The 25,214-nt window shown below is 36.8% G+C and overlaps 1 protein-coding gene and 1 non-coding gene across 5 annotated transcripts in view; both read left to right on the top strand.

The window, feature by feature from the left end:
- Nucleotides 1–25,214, top strand: part of RC3H2 (ring finger and CCCH-type domains 2) — a 46,336-nt gene that overhangs the window by 9,750 nt on the left and 11,372 nt on the right. For all 4 annotated transcript variants that reach the window (XM_059925555.1, XM_059925554.1, XM_059925553.1 and 1 more), the window contains exons 3-9: nucleotides 443–560; nucleotides 3,293–3,526; nucleotides 10,309–10,484; nucleotides 16,365–16,565; nucleotides 17,032–17,164; nucleotides 17,277–17,395; nucleotides 18,669–18,781. In XM_059925555.1, the coding sequence (XP_059781538.1) occupies nucleotides 443–560; nucleotides 3,293–3,526; nucleotides 10,309–10,484; nucleotides 16,365–16,565; nucleotides 17,032–17,164; nucleotides 17,277–17,395; nucleotides 18,669–18,781 (1,094 nt within the window). The remainder of the gene's footprint in view (nucleotides 1–442; nucleotides 561–3,292; nucleotides 3,527–10,308; nucleotides 10,485–16,364; nucleotides 16,566–17,031; nucleotides 17,165–17,276; nucleotides 17,396–18,668; nucleotides 18,782–25,214) is intronic.
- LOC132368292 (small nucleolar RNA SNORD90) lies at nucleotides 16,832–16,942 on the top strand. Its single transcript, XR_009504031.1, has one exon. It is a non-coding gene; the product is annotated as a small nucleolar RNA SNORD90 (small nucleolar RNA).

Genomic DNA, 25,214 nt, shown 5'->3' with positions numbered 1-25,214 from the left:
AAGTAAATTATATAGGAAGCAGGTGCCAAGTGGTAAGGGGAAAAAAGTTCTTGCCTTTTTTTCCTACTTTTTATTTTGAAATACTTTTTTAATTGCAAAAAACAGTACACAGAGAACCTGTTAACTTTCTGCAGCTTCCCCTAATGTTAACATTTTTCAAAGTTATAGCATAGTTATCATCTCCAAGGATTAACATTGATACATTGTACAATTGACTTCCTCCTTTTTTCCTCTCATTAATTCACCCAGCCCATGCTATTACGTATGATATCCTTGGTTCTTGGAAAGCAGATTGGCTAGGTGTTTGGCTTTAATTTTACTTAAACTACTTTGATTGTCTCTGTATTAGAAGTTTACACTCACCAAGATTATTATCAAATATAAAATAAACAATTGCATGAACTGGATGAATGTATTTCTTCAGTTTTTCTTTGTTTTTTAGGTACCAGATCATCAATCAGTAAAGTTAAGTAATTTAGGTGAGAACAAACACTATGAGGTTGCAAAGAAATGTGTTGAGGATTTGGCACTCTACTTAAAACCACTAAGTGGAGGTAAAGGTAAGTTCATAAAAAAGTATTTTTATGGGTTAGTAGGACTTGGTAATACATTAATTTTGGAAGACTTGATGTTGATACCCTATTAAATAATTTTGAGTTTTGATAAATGAGTTTGCTTAAAGAGATCATGGAAATCTTTTTGATTGAGAACATTATACTATTTTCTAGAGATAATCAATATTGTTATTAATTTAAGAATTCATCAGACATACTACATATTGAGATTTATACAATGTTTATATTCACTGATTAAACTAATGGTGCTATAGCAGAATATTAGTTTTAATGAATCCTACTAAGACAATTTCATGTATTCATTCAGTCATTTATTAAATTTTATGGAGCACTTACAGTTAACTTACATAACTTACAGGTTAGGGTCTTCATGGAGCCCACAGTCTATTGGGGAGATAGGCATATAAGCTCAGTAAGTTAAGTGCTGAGACAGAAATGGAATTCTCTTCTGTTTATCACTGCATCCTCAGTAGCTAGCAGGTCATAGATGTAATAAAAAGTTGTTGAGTGAGTGAATTAATCAAGTATTTATTTTGTATCTGCTCTGTGCTTTCCACTGTTGGATATTTTGGACACGGTGACTTCCTTGAGGAAGTTATCCTATCTACCTCATTCATTCATTGAACAGATACTTAAAGAGCATGTCCTAAGTACCAGGCACTGTTTTGGTACTTGGACTACATTAGTAAATATGTCTGCCCTTACAGCATTTATGTTTTAGAAAAAGGAGAAAGTATAATAAAAAATAAGTATAATAAAAACAAATTATATAGTATGTTATAAATGATAATTGCTGTGGAAAGAAAACAGTATAGTTAAATGGATCAGAAATGTCAGAGTGAGGGGAAAAGGGTGGGTTGCAATTTTAAACAAGGTGATTAGTGTAGACCTTGTTAAGATGGTAGCTTTCGAACTTGAGATGAAAGAGGTGAGGTAGTTAACCATGTAGGTTCCTGGGAAAAGACTGTTCCAGGTAGAAGAAATAACAAAGTCCCCAAGGCATGCCTAGTGTCTTCAAAGAACAAAAACAGGAGAATGTACCTGGAGTAGGGTGAGTGAGGGGGAGAGCAGTATGAGATAATGAAAAGAAATGGTGAGGCCAGATGATGTATAGACTTACAGGCCATTTTAAAGACTTGAGCTTTTACTCTGAGTGAAATTGGGGAGTTACTCTAGGATTTTGAGCCAGAGGAATGACATGATATGACTTATGGTAAAAGGGTCACACTAGCTGCTCTGTTGAGAATTCAGTGTAGAAGGACAAAGGGAGAACCAGGGTATTGGTTAATAGGCTGATGGGACAAGGTTAGTGGAAGTGGAGGTAGTGAGAAGTGGACAGTCTGGATGTTCTTTGAAGGTAGAATCAAGAGAATTTCCTAAATTATTGGATGTGGGTATAAAAGAAAGAGCAGGGTCAAGTATGACTCCTGAGTTTTGGGGCCTGAGCACCTGGAAAGAGAAGTTACCATCAACTTACGCAAGGAATACTGCAAGGACATCAGGTTTAGATAGGAAGATCAGGAGTTCAGTTTTGGTCATGTTGAATTTGAGATGTCAAATCTTCACTTGGATGCTGTTAGGTAACCAGTGGATATATGTTAAGGAATGAGGTATAGGAACTGTAATTTTGGGAGTCATTGTCATATAGGTAGTATCTAAAGCAATAAGACTGGATGAGATCACCTAAGTAGTGAGTATAGATAGAGAAGAAAACAAAAACTGGGTCCTAGGCCGTTTAACATTAGGAAGTCAAGAAGAAAAGATGAAATCAGCAAAGAAGACTGGAAAGGAAGAAGGAAGGAAGAAAATTAAGAGACAGGGGTGTTCTGGAAGCCAAGTAAAGAATGTTTTTAAAGGAGTTAGGAGTGATCTGTGTTGAGTGCTCTTGAGAGGTCAGATAAGATAAAGATTGAGAATTGACCATTGATTTAGCAAAGAGGAGGTAATTGTTGTTATGAGAAGAGCAGTTTTGGTCAAGAGATAGTGGCAAAAACTTGATTGGAGTAGGTTTTAAAGATTGTGAAGCAAGGATTTGGAGATAGTGAATATAGACAACTCTAGAGGATTTGCTGCAAAACGGAGGAAAGAAATGGGGCAGAGCAGGTAGGGGAAAAGGGATGAATAAAAAGATTTATTAATTTTTTAAGATGTATGAAATAACAGCATGCTTGTTCTTACTGTATGCTGATGCAAATGATCAAGTAGAAAGGGAACAATTGATGATGTGGGAGAGAGGGAAGAATTGCTGGAACAATATCTTTGAATCTGAAAAGGGAATAGGATCTAAGATTTCGTCATTAAACTGTGTTCTAAATGTCTTATATACAAAACAACAACAACAAAAAAACTAGAGCTGTTGTTAATCATTACATTTAGATTTTTTTCATTTATTTAGCTCTAAATTTATCTTCAGTAGTTTTAGTGAAGATGAAGAATAGACTAAATAAACCCAAATTACTCTCTTTTGTGGGACGCACATAGCCTAGAGAATAGGATACCCAAATAAAATTCGAAGTAACTAAAAATTAGGCTCCAATTACCACAGAGTAGTAATAAATGGACAAAATATTCATTGTTAAAAAATGAAAGTACCTTATGGGGACTGATTAGGAATTGTGGCTTAATAGTTAAATACTAGATATTTTCATTAAATAGATAATGAAATTTGACTTGTCTTTTTTGATTGAAAAAAACTGTAGTTTCCTTTTTTCCTAAAGGTGTAGCTAGTTTGAACCAGAGTGCACTGAGCCGTCCAATGCAAAGGAAACTGGTGACACTTGTAAACTGTCAACTGGTGGAGGAAGAAGGTCGTGTAAGAGCCATACGAGCAGCCCGTTCACTTGGAGAAAGAACTGTAACGGAACTAATATTACAGCACCAGAACCCTCAGCAATTGTCTGCCAACTTATGGGCTGCTGTCAGGGCTCGAGGATGCCAGTTTCTAGGGCCAGGTAAGATAGATCACTGTCTTGCCTTTCTTACTGGCTTTCAGAGCTAGAGGATGCCAATTTCTAGGAGTAGGTGAGAATACTCAGATTTATACATACAAATATTGACATAATTAAAGATAAATTACTTTTTATTAATCATAATTTATATGATAAACAGTATGATAGTGTTTTAGAATGAATTTCTCATTTCTTTAAGAAAAGTGACATAGATCCAATTTTACAAATTAGAAAAGTGAGTTAGAGAGTAGGCCTAATAATACACAGGTAGTAAGTAAAGAAAAGTAAACCTTTTTATGAAAGAAATTAAAAGTTCATGATTGTCTTTAAAATTGGGAAACAGAAATTATTAGAAAAAATAAGAATCACCAGGGGATGATTCCTTTATAGTTACCATCATCTACATTCTGTTTAAAAAATCTTTACCTCTACCCAGGTTATGAAGTACTTTCCTGTGTTATCTTCTTGAAGCTTTATTGTTTTGCCTTTCTGATTTAGAACTATAGGCTAGGAAATTTATTTTTGCAAAGGAAGCTTTTTTACTAAGTTGCATTGGGACCACTGGATAGACATGTGGAAAAAGATAAAATTGGATGTAATTTTTTTTTTTCATGGATGTATTTCTTTTTTTAAAAAAATATTTTTCTAATTATTTATTTATTTATTCTTGGCTGCATTGCATCTTTGTTGCTACCTGTGGGTTTTCTCTAGTTGCGGCGAGTGGGGGCTGCTCTTCGTTGTGGTGCGCGGGCTTCTCATTGCAGTGGCTTCTCGTTGCGGAGCACGGGCTCTAGGCACATGGGCCTCAGCAGTTGTGGTGTACAGGCTTAGTAGTTGTGGCTCGCAGACTCTAGAGCACAGGCTCAGTAGTTGTGGTGCACGGGCTTAGTTGCACTGCGGCATGTGGGATCTTTCTGGACCAGGGCTTGAACCCGTGTCCCCTGCATTGGCAGGTGGGTTCTTAACCACTGTGCCACCAGGGAAGTCCCCGTGGATGTATTTCTTATACTCCTTAGCTACATAAATTCCAAGTAGGTTAGAAATACTTACGATTAAAAAATAAATTGTATAGGTAATAAAAACAAATACATGAGTGAATTCCTTTATAACCTAGGAGTAGGAAACACTGTTTTCTTTGGCTCCACATCCAGAAGCAGTAACAGAAAAGATTGGTATTTGGCTATATAATTTTTTTAATTGCATCATAATAAAACATCATAAGTAAAAAAAAAAAAAAAAAAAAAAAAAAGACAAACTTGGGGAAATATTTATATTATATCACATACCGAGGGCTAATGTAACTAATATATAAGGTACTTGTAAAAACTCAGAAGAAAAATACCAACCACCCAATTAAAAAATTGACTAAAGATGCAAACAGACAACTCAAGGGAAAAAGTAATGTAAATGGTCCTCAAACATATAAAAATGTGCTCAGTATTTCTCATATTAAGAGAAATATACATTAAAATTATAGTGAAATACCATTTCTCACCTATCAGATTGGCAGAATTCAAAAGTCTAACAACTTTTGTCTCTTGTCAAGGCTGTGGGAAAACAGGTGCTTTCATCCAGTAATAGTGGGAATGCAAAGTGGTGCAAACTTTGAAGAGAGGGATTTGTCAATATCTAGCAAAATCACCTCTGCAGCTACCCTTTGGCCCAAAAGTGCTATTTCTAGGAATCTGTCCCATAAATATAGCAAAAAATGCAGAATGCATAAAGTTATAAAACACTGTTTATAACAGTGAACATCTGGAAGCAACCTGAATGTCTATGAATAGGAGACTGGCTTAGTAAACTGGTACATATCCTTCCAGTGGACTACCATGCATCTGTTGAAAGTAATGAGGAAACTGTATATATTCTGCTGCGTGTGATTTCTAGATACATTAAGTTAAAAAATAAAAGCAAGGTGCAGAATAGTGTGCCTGTTACAGTAAAGCACACTTTTAAATAGGGAAGGGAGAGAGAGACAATCATTCTCTAATTATTTGTTTGTATTTTCCAAAGGAAGCAATGGTAGGAAAAATTAAAAAATAATGAACATGTAGAGTAGGGAAGAACCAAGAGAAAGCAGATAGAGACAGAAGCTAGATCTCGCTCAGTGTACGTTGATTTGTAGTTTGTACCCATGTAAATGTTTTATGTAATCATAAAACAATTCTTAGTAAATGTAAGTTTTAAAAATTTAAATAAAATGAATAAAACAAAAAAACGCCTAAGAATGAAAAGCTAAAACATTCATAAGTTGGTAGCATATTCATCAGGAATGAACTATTTCAGGTGACTTTAGAACACAGTGTTTTTGATTTTTATATTCCTAGTGTGATATATAATAAATCCTAAATTGTATTCATTAGTCATATTGTTTATAATTCTATTGGTATTGTTATTTTGAAACTATTATACAGACACATAGTAGGATAAAGCAAGTAAGTAATTATGTTAATGCCATCAGGAACCAAGGTTTTTGGCATTTAAAAAAAGAGAGATACAAGTATGAAATCAAAGAATTTATGTAAAAACCCTGCGTTCTTAAATTTGAATTGGCAATATAAGTACAGACTCATTTATTTTTCTTTTTCTAGAAAATGACTGTTTCCTAGCTCTGTCTACTTAAAAGGCTTGGAAGCAATGAATAGCCATAGCACCCAAATTGTGGCCTTTAATAAATACCATTTCCTACTAAAAAGAAGCAGGGCTCTTTTAATAAATTTCTTATCCCAGTTCTAGGGTAGAAAAGTACAAGATGAACCTGGGAAGTCTTGTGCTAGAAAGCAAAAAAGCTATTAAAGACCATCAGAATCTTGTCAAAAGGACAGAATTTGAAAAGGCTCCCACTGGACAAAAGTGGGACAATGTGAACCTCCAAATGAATAATGACTATAATGGATTGAAACACATAAAATGTGTAAAAATCCATGATCTTGTAATGATAGTACAGAAAAAATAAATTGGTTATCTTTGGCAGTTGCTAGAGCACCAACACATTATGCTAAAAATTGGAAAAGGAATGGAAAAAAAGCATGTTTTTTCTGACTTTCCTTTACAAATTGCTTTCAAGGACAGTTTCTCAGGGTTTTGAGGGTAGGTTTCTCTTTTAGCAAAATTCCAGCTAATAAATTTAGAAAAACAATGTTAAGGTTAGAAAAATCACATAAAATGAATTAATGGGTCTAGGCAAGAATTATTATTGGCTGTTAAAACCAGTAGATGAAAGGTTAATAAATGAAAAAGGCCCGAATCCACTGATCAATCTTAACATTACTAAAAGTGAGACATCTAGGTCTTAAGTATCTCCTGATGTGATACATAGAATAAGGTGTATGCTTGCCCCCCCCCAAAAAAAACCCAAAAGCTAAAAACTCATTCTGAATCTAATCAAGTCTCTAGTTTACATGAAGTAAGGAGGATAAAGGAACATCACAAATACAAAGTTAGCCAAATGGAGAATGTGGGGTATTGTTTAGAAAAATGATTGTTTCTGCAACAAATTATTTTCTAAATGGGTGGGTGGGAGAGTGGGGGAGAACTAGTATAGGTTTTTTTTTTTAAGCTTGAAGACATACAAACCAAAAGCAATATATGGACTTTATTTGGATACTTACTCAAAGAAACCAACTATAAGAAGAAATTTTGAGACAGTGGGAGAAAATTCAACCTGAACTGGGTATTAGATGATATTAAGGAAATATATTACTCTTTTTAGATATGATAATGGTGTTATGTTAATTTAAAGTTCTTACGTGTTAGAAATACATAATGAATTATTTAAGGATGAAGTACTATGTTATCTTGGATTTACTTCAAACCACTCCAGCCAAAACAAACTAGAAAAGTGGGTAATGAGTAGATGAAACCTTAGTGTCAGCCGCTGTATTATGGGTACATGTTATCCCTACTTTTGTATATGTTTAAAATTTTCCATAATACAAAGTTAAATTGAAAAATAATTTTTAAAATCCATATTTATATATAATTTAAGAATGCTTACCTGTAGATACTCCCTCATGTTTATTTACCTTACCTAAGAAGCACTAGACTACGTATCAAATATCCTTTGTTCTGTAACTCGACAATAAAAAGATAAACAACACAATTTAAAAATGGGCCAAGGGCTTAAATAAACATTCCTCCATGGAAGATACATAGATGGCCAAGACGTACATGAAAAGATGCTTAGTGTCATTGGTCATTAAGGAAATGCAAATCAGAATCACAATGAGATACCATACCCACTAGTTGGCCATAATTTAAAAAGTGGAAAATAAAAAGTGTTGGCAAGGATGTTAGAGAACTTGGGAATGTAAAATGATGCAGCCTCCATGGAAAAACAATTTGGCGGTTCCTCAAAAAGTTAAACGTAGAATTACCGTATGACCCAGCAGTTCCACTCTAGGTGTATACCCAAAGGAACTGAAAACAGGTATTCAAACTAATACTTGTACTCGAATGTTTATAGCAGCATTATGCACAATAGTCGAAAGGTAGAAGCAGGGCTTCCCTGGTGGCGCAGTGGTTGAGAGTCTGCCTGCTAATGCAGGGGACATGGGTTCGAGCCCTCGTCTGGGAAGATCCCACGTGCCGCGGAGCAGCTGGGGCCTGTGAGCCACAACTACTGAGCCTGCGCGTCTGGAGCCTGTGCTCCGCAACACGAGAGGCCACGATAGTGAGAGGCCCGTGCACCGCGATGAAGAGTGGTCCCCGCTTGCCGCAACTAGAGAAAGCCCTCGCACAGAAGCAAAGACCCAACACAGCCAAAAATAAAAATAAATAAATATAAATTAAAAAAAAAAAAAAAGGTAGAAGCAATCTGGATGTCCATCAATCCTGATGAATGGATGAACAAAATGTGGTATATTTATGAATAGAATATTATTCAGCCATTCGAAGGATTGAGAAACTGATACATGCTACAATGTGGATGAACTTTGAAAATGTTATTTTAAGTGAAAGAAGACAGACAAAAGGTCACAATATTCTGATTCCATTTATATGAAGCATCAACAAAGATCAGTCCATAGAACCAGACATCAAGCTAGTGATTCCCAGAGACGGGGTGGGGGGGTGGGCGGTGGGGGGGCATTGGGGGTGGTGGTCAGGGGTATAGGGTGTGACTGCTTAACGACTATAGAGTTCCTTTCAGGTGATGAAAATGTCTTAGAGCTAGATAGAGTTGATTGTTACACAACATTGTGAATTGTATACTTTAAAATGGTTAATTTTAGTTACGTAAATTTTACCTCAACTTTTAAAAAGTCCTTGGTTCTAATTATAATTTTGTTGCTAACTAGTTGTGAAACTTGGCCTAGTCACTTAACTTTTCTGGGCCTCGATGTCTTACCTGGGGAAAGAGGGGTTTGATTTTTAATCTAGATTCTAGATGATCTTTCAGTTCCATTGTTTTCATTGAGAGTAAATGTATTTTTAACTTTTTAATTCTAAATAAGTTCAAATTTACCAAAGAGTTACAAGAATAATGCAGAGAATTCCTATATACTCTTTATCCATATTCACTAGTTTTTAATATTTTGCTATATTTGTGGTATAATTCACTCTTTCTCTCTTCTGAGCCATTGAGAGTAGGTTGCATATTTCATGCCCCTTTACCCCTTGCACTTAAGTATGTGTCCTACGTAAAAACAGTACATTCATCAAATTCAGAAAACTTAACATTTGTAAAATGCTGCAGTCTATATATAGTTCATACTCCAGTTTTGTTGGTTTTTTCAAAAGTGCCTTTTTTTTTTTTTTAATTAATTAATTTATTTATTTATGGCTGTGTTGGGTCTTTGTTTCTGTGCGAGGGCTTTCTCCAGTTGCGGCAAGTGGGGGCCATTCTTCATCGCGGTGCGCGGGCCTCTCACTATCGCGGCCTCTCTTGTTGCGGAGCACAGGCTCCAGACGCGCAGGCTCAGTAATTGTGGCTCACGGGCCCAGTGGCTCCGCGGCATGTGGGATCTTCCCAGACCAGGGCGCGAACCCGTGTCCCCTGCATTGGCAGGCAGATTCTCAACCACTGCGCCACCAGGGAAGCCCCAAAAGTGCCTTTTATGGCATTTATTTTCTTTCATTTTATGATCGAGTCTAAGATCACGTATTGTATTTATTTGTCATGTCTCTTTTTAGTCTTCTGTAACATAGTACCATTCCTCAGCCTTTCTTTGTCTAATGTTGGTATTTGTGAAGAATACAGGCAGTTATTTTATAGAATATTGCTTAATTTGGGTTTTTCTGATGCTCCTTCATGATTAGATTCAGATTATACTCTACCTCCCTGGCTGGAAAACAACATAAATTGATGCCTTCTTTAGGTATTGCATCCAGGGGCTAATACCACTTTTAAATTATATACAAAATAATTCTGACAGGCAAAGCAACAGTCTCATGCATTAAAAACTTACCATTTATCTTAAGACTTCTATGTGTTCTCTACATGTTATTTAATTGTCATAGTAGCTCTGTGAGTTTTAAAAATGGGGGCTTTTTTTTCACTTTAACATTATCATTATCTAGTTGACTATTAAATACCTACAGAAGATATATTTTTTTTAAGTTCTGTTGACTTGTGTTCTATTTGGTTGTTTAGTAGGACACATGTTTTCTTTTGCTTGATTTCTTTTTAAGTAAACTGTATTTGCGCACGTGTGATAGCCTGTTTTTCTGCTAAGTATTTACAGACTGCAGATAATGAACCACCATAAACTAATACCCAAAGTAGTGTGACAGGCATGATCTGCAGGTCTCCTCATTTATCATGAACTCATGTTCTTTACTTCTAGCTATGCAAGAAGAGGCCTTGAAGCTGGTGTTGCTGGCATTAGAAGATGGTTCTGCTCTCTCAAGGAAAGTTCTGGTACTTTTTGTTGTGCAAAGACTAGAACCAAGATTTCCTCAGGCATCAAAAACAAGTATTGGTCATGTTGTGCAACTACTGTATCGAGCTTCTTGTTTTAAGGTCAGTAGCAAGCAACCATCTAAACATTACATACCTGGGTGTGAGATACCTGGAATGGGTGTTGCCTGGTCTAGAGGACCCAGAAATACAGAATGCTTACAAGAGTTAAAAGGAAACTTTGCCTTCTGCATTTATTGCATCTGTGATACTGCATATGTGTGATACTACTGTGTGTAGGTGTAGGAACACATACGTGAAGGTGTCAGTAACACTGTGAGGAAATAGTTTGGTAAACTTGGCTCTTGGAATAATAAAAGTGAACTAAAGAAGCCTACTTCATTAATGTTTACCATCTTAAAAGGGAGTCAGGAAGCATACTGAAAACTTCATAACAGTAGGTAATGTTTTAACTTCCCTATTATTTTTATCTCTTTCTCTGTGGTGATTAGATTAAAGCCTTTAATCTGAAGATGGCCCATATGTTGTCTTATGGATGACAAGAGAGTGAAAAGTTGAGGATACTGCCCCACTCTGCATTTAGACGGTGGGGTTTTTGGCAGAGAGGCTAGGGATGAACCCTTAAGTTATTTAGAAATGTAGTTTCATTGTTGAATAGGTTTATGGGTGATGACAGTTACTGAGAGACGTGGAAAGTAGGCTGAATCCTTGACGTTTCTGCATGGTACAAGAAAATAGGTTACTGGTGGGGACTTGAGAAGGGCCCAAGGACTTGGAAATAGAAAGACCCATTGGCTTCTATAAAGCAAAACATCTGTAAAGTACTTCTATAAAGTAAAACATCTGAATTTGAAGCCAAAGTTTATTTAAGCTATTTTGCTGGTTTTATAGTCCAAGAGTGAAAACAGTACAGGCAGAAAGGAGGTTTTCTTGGCACACTGCTTAGTTTGAGATAACAGGTTAATTGATGATGGAAATATGTTCAAATGAGTTCACTTATCTGCACAAATGAGGGTTGGACACTATCTGCCTGATAGTTACAGTGCTTGATTGTGTCCTTAGGGCAGCAATTGAAATGAGTCTCTGGTTCCTCAAACATAATGTTTTTGGCTAAGCAGGCAAATTACAGAAATCATTTATCATCCTGAAGTGACTGGCTTGGTTCTCACACTGCGTATTGTTGACTTAATGTTGTTTCTTTTCCTCAATGGTATCATACAGATTTGTGGTTTATGATTGTCATACATCTACAGCTGCTCCTAATATCTGACATTTGAATAGAAAGATTTCAATTTCATGCTCCCATTTCATCTTGTACTACTGCCCTGTAGTTTAAAATGTTAAAAGCAGTGTTTACATGAATAAAAGGATATCATGCTGACAGTTGCCAAAGGCCTCTCTCCAGGGGCATTTACTCTAATAAACTCACCATTGTTGAAGGTCTTTTCCTTGATTATAGCCTTAGAGACCTGAATTTTGGGAGTTCCTCAGGAACAGAATCACCACAACCGAGGTCACATACTACACATTATCAATCTTATAAATTTGTAATGAGAAGTGCAACTTCTAAATGACTTTAATTCTCATGTCATAGCTATTTTCCTGTAGAAGAGTATCAAACCTTTGCTTGCTTAGCATGGAATCAGAACAAGGGGAGTTAATGATTCTATTGTTTAATGCAGTGATTCTAAACTGAAGATACACATCAGAATCACCTCTGCAGTTTTGAGGAGTATACATTTGTGGGTCCCATCCCTAGATATTTTGATTTGGTAAATCTGATACCAAAATATACCAGTGAGACTTGAGCATTCATATATACTTGTTAATTATGCGGTCCTTGAAACCAGGGATTCTGATTACCTGAAATTGTAGTTTTCGAAGCGTCATAGGTGATTTTGATGCATGTTTATAGAACTTTAATAGGGCCAGGCTCTGTTAGCCACCTATATACATCTTACAACTCAGGTGGATAGATGTTCATGCTGCCCAAGAGGCACCCTGTACCTTGGTGGTTGGATGAATGTTACCATCCTCTGGTTTTTTGGGTTTCGTTTTCTGTTTTGGATTAATAATTCCTCCTTTTGTTTCCTCAGTGTTTCTTTTTTTTTTTTTTTTTAATATTTATTTATTTATTTGGTTGTACCAGGTCTTAGTTGCATCAGGCAGGCTCCTTAGTTGCAGCATGTGGGCTCCTTAGTTGCGGCATGAGAACTCTTAGTTGTGGCATGCGTGTGGGATCTAGTTCCCTGACCAGGGATTGAACCTGGGTCCCTTGCATTGGGAGCGTGGAGTCTTACCCACTGCGCCACCAGGGAAGTCCCTCCTCAGTGTTTCTTTAAGTAGGTTATTTTGTGATTTCTAAGTTATACTCTGCTCTTTCTTAAATTATGCGTAAGACTGTGCTGATTAGAATTTTGGGTGTCCCATACTTTTTTATAATGTATTTATATATTCTCAAAGAGAATTGTGAACTGATACTATTAAGTTAACTCTCGGATGATAACTTGATTTCCCCACCTTCATGTTCTTGAGGTCATATTACTGCTGTCTCATGTGCCAACAACAGCAGTCAAGTCTCCCAGTGAGGTGGTCTTAAGGAGATTTTCATTTCCTGATGAGAAAATCATCAATTTGAATAGTTTGAACTATTTGTTCAATCTAAGTTTCAGAGCCTGTACTAGGCCTAGGTATTGTAAATTCTAATCAGGTATCAGATTTCACTGTGGCCATTAGCAAGTTCTAATGGTTCAGGAATAAGTGTGTATCATTTATTGTGGAAATTATCTAGCCACATACCTGCATGTTTAGATAATTAGACAGTTACTAGGACATGTGAAACTACCTTTTGAATTTATGTTTTTTATCACTTAAGTATAGATTAAAGCTATAAAAATACCCTAATAATTTTTGTGGTGGCAGAAAATTTCTTAATTTCTTAATCATCACCCATAGCACTAATGTTTGCCTAACCATCATGTCCCTCTTATACTTAAAAGTCCTCAGTGGTTTCCCATTCCCTACAGGATAATATAGTCATACCTCAGATATTGCAGGTTTTGTTCCATACCACTGCAATAAGGCGAATATAGCAATAAAGCGAGTCATAAATTTTTTGGCTTCCCAGTATATACAAAAGTTATGTTTACACTATACTGTAGTCTATTGTGTGCAATATCATGATGCCAAAAATGTATGTACTTTAATTAAAAAATACTTTATTGCTAAAAAATGCTAACCATCATCTGAGTCTTCAGCAAGTCGTAGTCTTTTTGTTGGTGGAGAGTCTTGCCTCAGTGTTGATGGCTGCTGACTGATCAGGGTGGTGGTTGCTGAAGGTTGGGGTGTTTATGGCAATTTCTTAAAATAAGACAACAATGAAGTTTGCCCCACTGATTGACTCTTCCTTTCACAAATGATTTCTCTGTAGCATGCAGTGCTGTTTGATAGCATTTTACCCACAGCAAAACTTCTTTGAAAATCGGAGTCAGTCCTCTCAAACCTCGCTGCTGCTTTATCAACTAAATTTATGTAATATTCTAAATCTTTTGTTATCATTTCAACAATCTTCACAGCATCTTCACCAGGAGTAGATTCCATCTCAAGAAACCATTTTCTTTGCTCATGCATAAGAAGCAACTCCTCATCCATTAAAGGTTTATCATGAGATTGCAGCAATTCAGTTACATATTTAGGCTCCACTTCAATTCTCGTTCTCTTGCTGTTTCCACCACATCTGCAGTTACTTCCTCCACTGAAGTCATGAACCCTTCAAAGTCATCCATGAGGGCTGGAATCAACTTCCTCCAAACTCCTGTTAATGTTGATATTTTAATCTCTTTCTGTGAATCACGAAGGTTCTTAGTGGCATCTAGAATGGTGAATCCTTTCTAACTGGTTTTCAGTTTACTTTGCCCAGATCCATCAAAGGAATTACTATCTATGGCAGCTCTAGCCTTACAAAATGTATCTCTTAACTAATAAGACTTGAAAGTCAGAATTACTCCTTGATCCATGGGCTGCAGAATGGATGTTGTGTTAGCAGGCATGAAAACAACATTAATCTCATTGTATATCTCCATTGGAGCGCTTGAGTGACCAGGTGCATTGTCAACGAGCAGTAATATTTTGAAAGGAATCTTTTTTTCTAAGCAGTAGGTCTCATCAGTGGGCTTAAAATATCTAGTAAACCATATTGTAAACAGATGTGCTGTCATTTGGGCTTTGTTGTTCCATTTCTAGAGTACAGGCAGAGTAGATTTAGCGTAGTTCTTAAGGGCCCTAGCTAGGATTTTTGGAAAGGTAAATGAAGATTGGCTTCAATTTAATGTCACCAGCTGCATTAGCTCCCAACAGGAGAAGCTTTGAAGCTTTGAAGACAGGCACTGACTTCTCCTCTCCAGCTATGAAAGTCCTAGATAGCGTCTTCTTCCAATGCAGGACTGTTTCATTTACATTGAAAAATCTGTGCTTTAGTGTAGCCTCTTTCATTAATTATCTTAGCTAGATCTTCTGTATAACTTGCTGCAGTTTCTACGTTAGCACTTCCGGCTTGCTTCATCTTGTAATTTTATGTTATAGAGACGGCTTCTTTCCTTAAACCTCATGAACCAACCTCTGCTAGCTTCAAACTTTTCTTCTGCAGTTTCCTCACGTCTCTCAGCCTTCAGAGAATTAAGGAGAGTTAGGGCCTTGCTGTGGATTAGGCTTTGGCTTAATGGAATGTTGTGGCTGGTTTGATCTTCTATCCAAACCAATAAAACTTTCTCCATATCAGCAATAAGGCTCTTTTGCTTTCTTATCATTTGTGTGTTCACTGGAGTAGTGCTTTTAATTTCCTTTAAGAACTTCTCCTTTGCATTCACCACTTGGCTAGCTCTTGGCACAAGAGGCCTAGGTTTCAGCCTGTCTTGGTTTTCAACATGCCTTCCTCACTAAGCTTAATCATTTCTAGCTTTTGATTTAAAGTGAGAGATTTGACTCTTCCTTTCGCTTGAAGCCCATTGTGGGGCTATTAACTGGCCTACTTTCAATATTGTTGTGTCTCAGGGAATAGGGAGACCTGAGGAGAGGGAAAGAGGCAGGGGAACACCGGTTGATAGAGCAGTCAGAACACACATTTATCAGTTAAGTTCACCATCTTTTATGGGTGTGGTTCATGGCGCCCCAGAACAACAATAGTAACATAAAATATCATTGATCACAGATCACCATAACAAATGTAATAATAATGAAGTTTGAAATATTGCAAAAATTAACCAAAATGTAACACAGAGACATGAAGTGAGTAAATGCTGTTGGAAAAATGGCACCAATAGACTTGCTTGACACAGAGTTGCCACAGACCTTCAGTTTGTAAAAGACGCACTACCTATTAGTGAAGCACAATAAATTAAGTGCAATGAAACAAATTGTGCCTGTCCCCAAATTTCTCACCATAGTATACAAGGCCCTCTGTGATTCTTCTCCAGCCTACATCTTAGCCTTTAATTCTATGTGCTCTGCTCTTTCATGTTTCTGTTTACCACTTGCTACTCTTTTTAGAATTCTCTTCCTCACCCTTCTTTGCCTGGGGAACTCCTATTCATTCTTCAAGACTCAGTTCATGTAGCCTTCCGCTGGGGGAAGCCTTCCCTGATACTCACCCTTCCCTCCCCCACCTGTCAGATTTAATTGCCTTTCCTTTATGTTGCCATAGCGTCTTAACAATAGCACTTCTACTATAATTTTCTATTTACAAGTTTCTTCCCTACCACCTGCTGAGCTCATTGAAGGAAGGCAGAATTATGTATTAGGTTTTGTAAGTTCTGCTTTGTTCTGAAAAGGATTTGTGGTAAGGACATTATTTTCTTTGTACCTTCTTCATGTAATATCTGATAGGCTATAGGTACCTCCCCCATCTAAAAAAAAGAAAAAGTTGTTTGGGGAAGGAGGAAGAGCAGAGAAATTCTGATGGGTTTTTCTCTCCTTTCTATTTTTTAGGTTACCAAAAGGGATGAAGACTCTTCCCTGATGCAGCTAAAGGAGGAATTTCGGAGTTATGAGGCTTTACGCAGAGAACATGATGCCCAAATTGTTCACATTGCTATGGAAGCAGGACTCCGTATTTCACCTGAGCAGTGGTCTTCACTTCTATATGGTGACTTGGCGCATAAATCACACATGCAGTCTATCATTGATAAGGTTTGTGAAATTAGAGACGCTGATTTTATATCTTTCTGCTACATTGAAGAGTATTTGAATCTTCAGAAGGGAGTAAAGAGACAACCAATTGGAGATTCCTGTTTTTACATATAAGACTCTTATAAATATCTTTCTTTTTTATTATTTTCTAACTTTTAAAATAAACTAAGGGGGGCAACAGGGAAGCAAATACAGGATGTTAGCATAAAAGCAGCCTGACTTACCAAGTCTGTCATTCATCTATATTCTGACACCAGATAGCTAATAAATAAGTTTTCTAAGTGTCTAATGATGAATTTCATAGGGCAGATTCTGAGGTGAAAATTTAATTCATCATTGATACTCCTACTATGGAATCTGAAGACACTTGAAAACCTATTCAGTGTGTTGACTGAATGAAAACATTTGAATATAGACACGTCATAAAACCCAGAGTAAAAACCATTCTGTTTTCTTTTTGTGTTAGCTGCAGTCTCCAGAATCATTTGCAAAGAGTGTTCAGGAATTGACAATTGTTTTGCAACGAACAGGTGACCCAGCTAACTTAAATAGACTGAGGCCTCATTTAGAGCTTCTTGCAAACATAGACCCTAATCCAGGTATGTGAGAAAATAATTGCTTATACTTTTTCTACTTTTGAGGTAAATAACACAAGAGACTTACTGCTAACAAGTTCTTTTCCTCATCCCATCCCCTTGGTGGACTATACAGATGCTGTTTCACCAACTTGGGAGCAGCTAGAAAATGCAATGGTAGCTGTTAAAACAGTGGTTCATGGCCTTGTGGACTTCATACAAAATTATAGTAGAAAAGGCCATGAGACACCTCAGGTAAGCACATTTATTGCACTTCTGACTGCTCTTAAATTTTTAACAGAGCATCCTGAACATCTTAACAAGCTGTTTGGTTAATGGACTCCTTATGTGACTCCACTCTCATATAAGTTTTTATTGTCTCTCTTCTTTTGAGAGAAACCCACGTTTTAGTGCACCTGATAAATAATTCATAGTACAGCAGCAGTTTGAGGCGTATCTTGAATATGAGTTTACTGCAGGTTTTTTTGACCAACTCTATAGACCTGATTCCTTCCAAATATCTTGTCTAATTTTCTTCTAATGTGGGGAAATTGTCACTTTTTTCTTCTTTGCTGTCATACCAATGAATTCATGTTTGTATATGTGTGGAAGTAAATAAATACTTTCAGTGTGCTTTTGAAGGAGTTATTTAAGGTAAAATCCTTCATTCTAGTAATAACGTCCATTTATTAAATCACTGAGCCAGTCCCTATGTTCAGTATTTTACATATATTATTTCTAATCATCACAGCCACCTGCAAGATAATTGCTGTTCCCAAGCTGAAGTTTAAAAAGGTTAAATAACATATGTAAGGTCATGGTGGCAGTAAGTGACAGAACTGGTATCAAATCTACTCCAAAGTGATCTTTCCACTCTTCTGTCCTTATTCTATTAGAAGACATTATAATGTTCAAATATTAACTGAAAGATGAATGTTTCATATTTATTAAGGTCACAGAAATAACAATGACATCTTAGATTTTGATGCAAATTATAGCAGTTAGGATGATGTTTTTATATTTTGCCTCATTATTTGTATGAACTTAGCTCCAAGCCTTAGAAGAAAGTTGTACTCTCAAATTGACAAATAAATTAGCATTTCTTAATTTTTAACTTCTGGGGTAAGTTGTATTCTCCCTTTTCCTGAGAACATTTAAATGGACAAAGCTTATGGCTTTTTTAATGCTTTTTGAAATTGGTTGCTTGATTTGGGTATCATAATTTTAAGATAGCAATGAATTGATGAGAAAATCTTTTATTTTCGTGGGCATTTTGTTGCCTGACAAATAAGTAACATAACATTTGAACCAGTTCCAGATAATCCTCAGAAGGAATATCTAAAATGCCAACTCAGGGTTATGCCACATAACTCATAACAGGAAACAATGCAGTGGTAGTTGTGTCAGCACAAGAATTACTTATCTAACATGAAAAAGAATTAAAGGTGTAATCATAAAATTCTGGAGTCCCAAGAGTGAGTGACAACTGGAATCTTCACTTTTCCAAACATTGATTTTCTTTTCGTAGCCTCAGCCAAACAGCAAATATAAGACTAGCATGTGCCGAGATTTGCGACAGCAAGGAGGGTGTCCACGAGGAACAAATTGTACTTTTGCCCATTCTCAGGAAGAGCTTGAAAAGTAAGTTAGGAGAACTCTCTTTTATTTGGGATTAATTTTTGGTCATTATGAAAGTGTTATATAGAGTCTTAAAGTTTGTGATGAGTTTCAAAGATGCAATCAAGTTTGCATTGTGGAAGTCTTTAGATTGAAAAATAACCTTTTCTTTTGAAACCACACCTTGTTGCTTCTGGCAGCATGGTTAACATAATAAGTGATTTAGAACCTTATTCAGGTGTCATATTTTAGACCATTGTATATCTGGAATCCATGTTTCTGCTAAACACCTGTGCAGAATGAAAGTATTCTTATGTTCACTCTTACTTGCTCAGGTTCCATTGAAGGTAACAGCTGAGTCCCAGGTAAAATGGTAAAGCAGATACATTTTCTTTTTATGGTTTTTGGTCTTTTTAACATTCTTTTTTCTGTCTTCTTTTCCCTTTCTCTTGTCCTATGGGTAACCCCTTTTTCTATGTCCATTTACCCCAGACATAAAAGTAAATGGATATAAGCTGTAATATGTGTTGTCCAAGTTTTTGTTATTTTGTTTTTTAACCAAAACATTCATCATTGAGATCTCACCAAAAATTGATTCCAGCCTTTCTACTGAATAACTGGTCTTTATATCAACTCTTAATGGACATCTCTCTTTTGTTTTTAGACACTTTAAACCCAACTTGAGCTAATTTTCTCCTCTTATACATCTTCTCTGGTATACATCTTCCATCTGCTATCCCCAGGTGTACCCTGTCCAGCCAGTTATATGTGCCATGTTATAGGAATCATCTTTGCCAGCTTTCACCTGCTTGTCTTAGTCACCAAGTTCTGTCAGTTCACCTTCCTATGTATTTCTTGACTCTTCCTTGTTCTTTCTGTCCTTATAGTCTAAGCTGTCATCCCCTTTTCTTGATCCATAGTTGCCTCCTAACTAGTCATCTTACAGCTATGGTTGCCCACCCCCAATCCCCTTATTCCCCACAAAATAGGGAGAAATTTACACATAAGGCTCATTGCAGGTATTGAGACTTGGGCATCCCTGTGGATAAACATACAAAATCTACTCTGTGGCCCACAAGACTCTGCGTCATCTAGTTTGTGCCTACCTTTTTTATCTCATCTCACAATGCTCCCTAATTTTATTGTATACTCAAGCCACGCTCACCGTTTGTCAGTGCCATGCTCCTTCCCACCTTAAGTCTTTTATATAATGCGGTTCCTTCTAGCCTTGCCTTTGGAGCTTTCCCTGTGCCTAGCTCATCCTTTCTTTTTCAGGGGCATCCCCCCAGTATTTCATACTAAACCAGGTTCCTCTTTTTCCTGCTTATCAAAATTATAATTAACTTATGGGGTCTGTCTTGGGGGTTGACAAACTTTTCTGTAGAGATGCAGATAGTGAATGTTTTCACCTTGGTGAACCATTCATTGATCTCTGTCAACCACTCTACTCTGCCACTGTAGCAAAAAAGCCACCATAGACAATGCATAAAATGGGCATGGCTTTAAACTTTATTTACAAAAACAAGCAACTTTGACCCATAGGTGATAGTTTGCTGACCCCTGATCTATTTATTGAATGTTTGTCTGCCTTACTGAAGTGTAAGGTCCATGGACTATATCCATCTTGTTTATTATTGTCTCCTCTTTTCAGTGGCTAGCACTGGGCCCTGCACATAATGAGCTCTACATCAACAGCAGTGTGATAGAAGATAAATGTGTGTGCATTAAAAAGAAGAGCAGAAACATGCTTCCCTTTTTACTATCCCCCTGCCTCTCCCAGACTGGAAGATCCCGGAGAGGCTACAGGAGTCTTAAGAAAAAAAGGGTGCTGTTTGCATCTAGTCTAGGCAGTTCTATATTATGTATACAGAGTTTTACATCAAGATGATTTTTTAGACTCGAGATATTTTGAGCTTGTCCATACCTGAAGTAGAGCTTTTTAGTTAAAATAGAGCTTTTTAGTGGACCTTGCTTGAGAGCACTTAAAAAAGAAGAAACTGTGTGATTTCATTGTCATTCTGCTCACAACTGGTGCCCACCTGAAAATCCATTTTACCTCTTACACCTTCAAATTGGCTTCCTGCTCTCCCATCTCCAGTTCCTACTTCAGAACTTCATTATTTCTTGCCTGAACTTATAATGGTAGCAGTAAAAATAATAATAGCCAAATTAATTGGTCAAATTTTGTGCCAGGTGCAATGTTTAATGTTTCACGTGTTTACCCAATTTGTCCATTCTACTGCTATGTGGCTTTTTTTAACTTAATTGATTAATTAATTAATTTATTTATTTATTTTTGGCTGTGTTGGGTCTTCGTTGCTGCATGCAGACTTTCTCTAGTTGTGGGGAGCGGGAGCTACTCTTTGTTGGAGTGCGTGTGCTTCTCATTGTGGTGGCTTCTCTTGTTGCAGAGCATGGGTTCTAGGTGCGTGGGCTTCAGTAGTTGTGGCTTGTGGGCTCAGTAGTTGTGGCTCACGGGCTTCGTTGCCCCGCGGCATGTGGGATCTTCCTGGACCGGGGCTCGAACCCATGTCCCCTGCGTTGGCAGGCGGATTCTTAACCACTGCGCCACCAGGGAAGTCCTGCTATGTAGCTTTTTACAGGCATCTCCCTATGTCTCAACCAAGATTTTCTTTCACAAATACGGGTTTAATCATGTCCATCTTCTGCTTTAAATTCTTAATTGGTTCCTCAGTATATCACTGGTTCTGAGCCCAATCTTGCTTTCCAGCCTTATTCCACCTTTTGCATTCTTTATTTTTTTAAGGTACATCCAGTTTACTACTATATGAATTCTTTCACTCTTCTTTCCCTTATACATGTTGTTCACTATATCATATGCTTTCCTCTTCTCTGTTTGGAGAGCTCCTGTTCCTGATTATACTCAGATATCATCTAACGTCTGAAAACTTCCCTGACTTCCCAGGCAGTGTTAGTTGCTTTCTTCACTGTGCTGTCATAGTACTCTATACCTGATAACTTTATAACTACCAGTTCTCTCACTGTATTGCAATTATTTATTTACTGGTGTGTATTTTCACTGGACTTCATTTATTTTATGGGTTATTCATCTTTATATTTTCTGCACTTAACAGGTATTTGACATGTAAACTCAGGATATTTATGTTGAAAGAGCAGATAATCTATAGTTCATATTTCCAGCCAGCTTCACACTCTCTGTTGCTGCTAAGTAAAAGAAGAAGAAGAAGAAGGAAAAACAGGATAATACAAAGCATTAAGGAAGTGGAAGATGTCATTTTCTCGTTGGTTAAAAAAATGCATGTTGCTACCCATCTCTGGACTTTTTGAGGGTGGAGCCTTTATCTTAGCTCCCATAATGTACCAGGAGGAATTCAGCAAATGTTTGTTTAACTTAAATAAATTTTATCCCAGCCTGCTTTCTCTACTATACATATCTCTAACCAAATGCCCAGAATCTCTCTTAAGAATATTTGTGTGAATATATTTTAGAATTTAGGGTATTGGAATCCTGTTCCCAAAAATTGCTGCATTCTGGAGAGTATCAAAAGCCTGAGGTCAACCAGCTCAAGAAATATTTTAAAAAATGGTTGTTAAGTGCTAGGTACTATTTGAGGTACTTCTAGTGGGGAAAGAAGAACAGTAAACATGTAAACAGACAATTTCAGTTACTGATAAATGCTATAAAGAAAATCTGAGGTGGAAACAAGCTTGGCATGTTCAGGAACTAGAAAGAGGATGAGTGTGCCTGGAGAATGAGAAGAATGGCAAAATATAAGGTTGGAGAGGTTAAGCGAGGGCCAGACCATATTGGCTTGGTGGACATTGGCAAGGAGTTTGCATTTTATTTTGGAAGCCATTATAGGGCTTTATTCAAATGGAACAATGAGATTTTAATTTTGTCTTAGAAATGTCACTCTGGTGTCTGCATGGTGTAGACCAGTTAAACTGCTACAGTGGTCCAGGCATGAGATTAGTGCTTGGTCCTAGGACTATAGTAATTGAGATGATGAAAAGTAGCCAGATTTGGGATATATTTTGGAAGTAGAGCTGATAGGACTCATAGATCGAATGTGGGGTGTAAAGAAAAGAGAAGATCAAGGATGACTCCGAGGTTTGGGGCCTGCATAACTAAGTAATGTCTTTTACTGAGATAGGAAATGCTTGGGGGTAGAAAATCAGTACTCTTGGCCATGTGAAGTTTAAGGCTTACTCCACATTCATGCAGCAAATGTTTATGGAACACCTAACATGTACCAGGCACTGTGCTAAAGATAGAGAGATGAATAAGGAATGCAGAATTCTTGCTCTCATGGGGCTTACATTGTAATAGAGAAGATCAACATAAACCAAATAAATAGAAAACATAATATCTGGTACTGACTGGCACTATGAAGAAAAATAACAAGGTAAGGAGAAGGAGATTGGGAAAGGGGAGATATTTTAGATAAGATTGTCTGGGAAGGGATCCCAGAGGATATGACATTTAAGCAGACACCTGAATGAAGTGATGATGCACTAGAGAAGGAAAGATAATTATAGGAGTGAAGTCTTTGAGAAGGCAAATGGGCTTGGGACCTGGGGTGCAAGGGGAAAGATTGGCCTGAGTTAGGAATAGGAACTCTTCACCTCCTATTTTAGGTGGAGTGTGTAGTTACAGAAGCAGGAAGGTTGGCGGGATTGGTGATGGAAAGATAAGTAATTCTCCTCTGGTGTCATCTGTTTTCTCTGTGAAGTGGGAGGCAGTATCATCAGCTGTGGCGGGGCTCTGGCGAATGGAAGGGAAGAGGATGTTAGAGATCGGAAAGTGAATTTAGTAGAGAAGTGTATTAATGTAGTGCTTGGCCATTTTAAATAATTGATCATGATTTTGATTTTGAAGAGAGTTTAGTCAGCATGATTGCATGATTTTTCTCTAGCAACATTCACCTACTTGAGCAGACACGGAATAAGAGAATAAGTAACAGATTGGATTGGGGTTTTACCAGGTGAGTTCAACAGGGTAATTGGACCAAGGGAGTTAAAGGTATTTACAAGGGAGGAATTAATGGTAGATAATGGATTCTAAGCTGGGTAAGGCAGGGAGCAAATACTTGAGGGAGCTCATGGATGACTTTAAAAGAATAGGAAGTAATTGGCTTTTTCAACTGTGAGGTCCAGATTCCAGGCCTAAGTCTTTAGCTACCTAGATGCCAGGAGTCCAGTATGTATCCCTGTTTGTCCCTTACTTTAACCTTACTCCTCTCTTTTAAGAGACTCACAATTAAAACTTTATTTTTTGCCTGCCAGAGCAATCTTAAGGATATTTGAAATTTATCCTTTGAGAATGGAAAACAAGGAGCAGCTGGGCATTTTGTGCAAGAACCTTTGAGGTGAAGAATGAAGAGCAGGTTTCAGAGTAGTGTGTTGAGGAAAGCACTGGCCACTCCATGTCACCTAACTGCCTTTCTAAAATATAGGTCTGCTCATAACCCTCATTCTTCAAGAAGTAATCATTGGTTCCCCAGATCTATAAGATGACATATAGAAGCTGGCCATAACCTGTGGTTTTTTTGAACTTCATGTTCTATCACTCCACCTTTAGCCAGTCTGATCTGGGAATACTTGTCTTTACTGAGCTTTGCTGCTTCTGTCAGTGTGTGTGTATGAATGAGACGGGGAGAATTGAATAATGAAGCTGTTTATAGATACTGAAGGACTAAATGGGAAACTGTTGTGAAGGCATTGCTCATCACTAACACTGTTTAATTACCATATGTTTGGTTATATATAACATTAATATCAGATTAATTTAGGTATATGTAATTATGAACCCGTATGTGTGTAGTCGTCTTTCTATTCATGTAACATAGTTGTTCACCACTTTAAAATATTGGAGGGAACACTGACTAGGACTACATTGTAATGAAATTTTTGTTGTATGACTGGAAATAAATTTTCTTAAATGGAATCAAAGATCAGGTTGCTTCATATATTAGAGTATTATATCTGACCACCATAAATAAAACCCTGAATTTAATATCAGAAAATATCTTTAATCCAAATACTTTTTACTTTAGTCATAAACTAATCTGAAAAATAGAATACTAAATTTCTATATTTTGGTGTAATGTTTAAGAATGAGTTTTGGGTTTTTTAAAATCTCTTTAAAATTATATGATGCCTTAACAATTTGGTAACAACAGAGAATTCTTTCAACTCTTGCATACCTTTTCATTCTACATTCCCAAGTAAATTTGGTATGGTTACTTTCATTTTTATATAGTGTACTCTATTCCAATTATACAAAATTTTCAAGAAGATCTCTTCCCACTCTCTCAAAATAGTTTTTTGAATACATTTGTACTTTTCTTGCTACATTAATTATGTGTCTACATACATAAGTATTGTGTGTACATATATATATTGTATGTGGCAGATATATTTTCATGTGGCTATCATAGCAGAGGTTGATGTAGACTGTATTTGATATTTAGCT

The sequence above is a fragment of the Balaenoptera ricei genome, chromosome 6 (genome assembly GCF_028023285.1).
Source record: "Balaenoptera ricei isolate mBalRic1 chromosome 6, mBalRic1.hap2, whole genome shotgun sequence".
In the NCBI taxonomy this organism is placed as follows: domain Eukaryota; kingdom Metazoa; phylum Chordata; class Mammalia; order Artiodactyla; family Balaenopteridae; genus Balaenoptera; species Balaenoptera ricei.
This window is presented reverse-complemented; position numbering and strand designations above follow the sequence as displayed.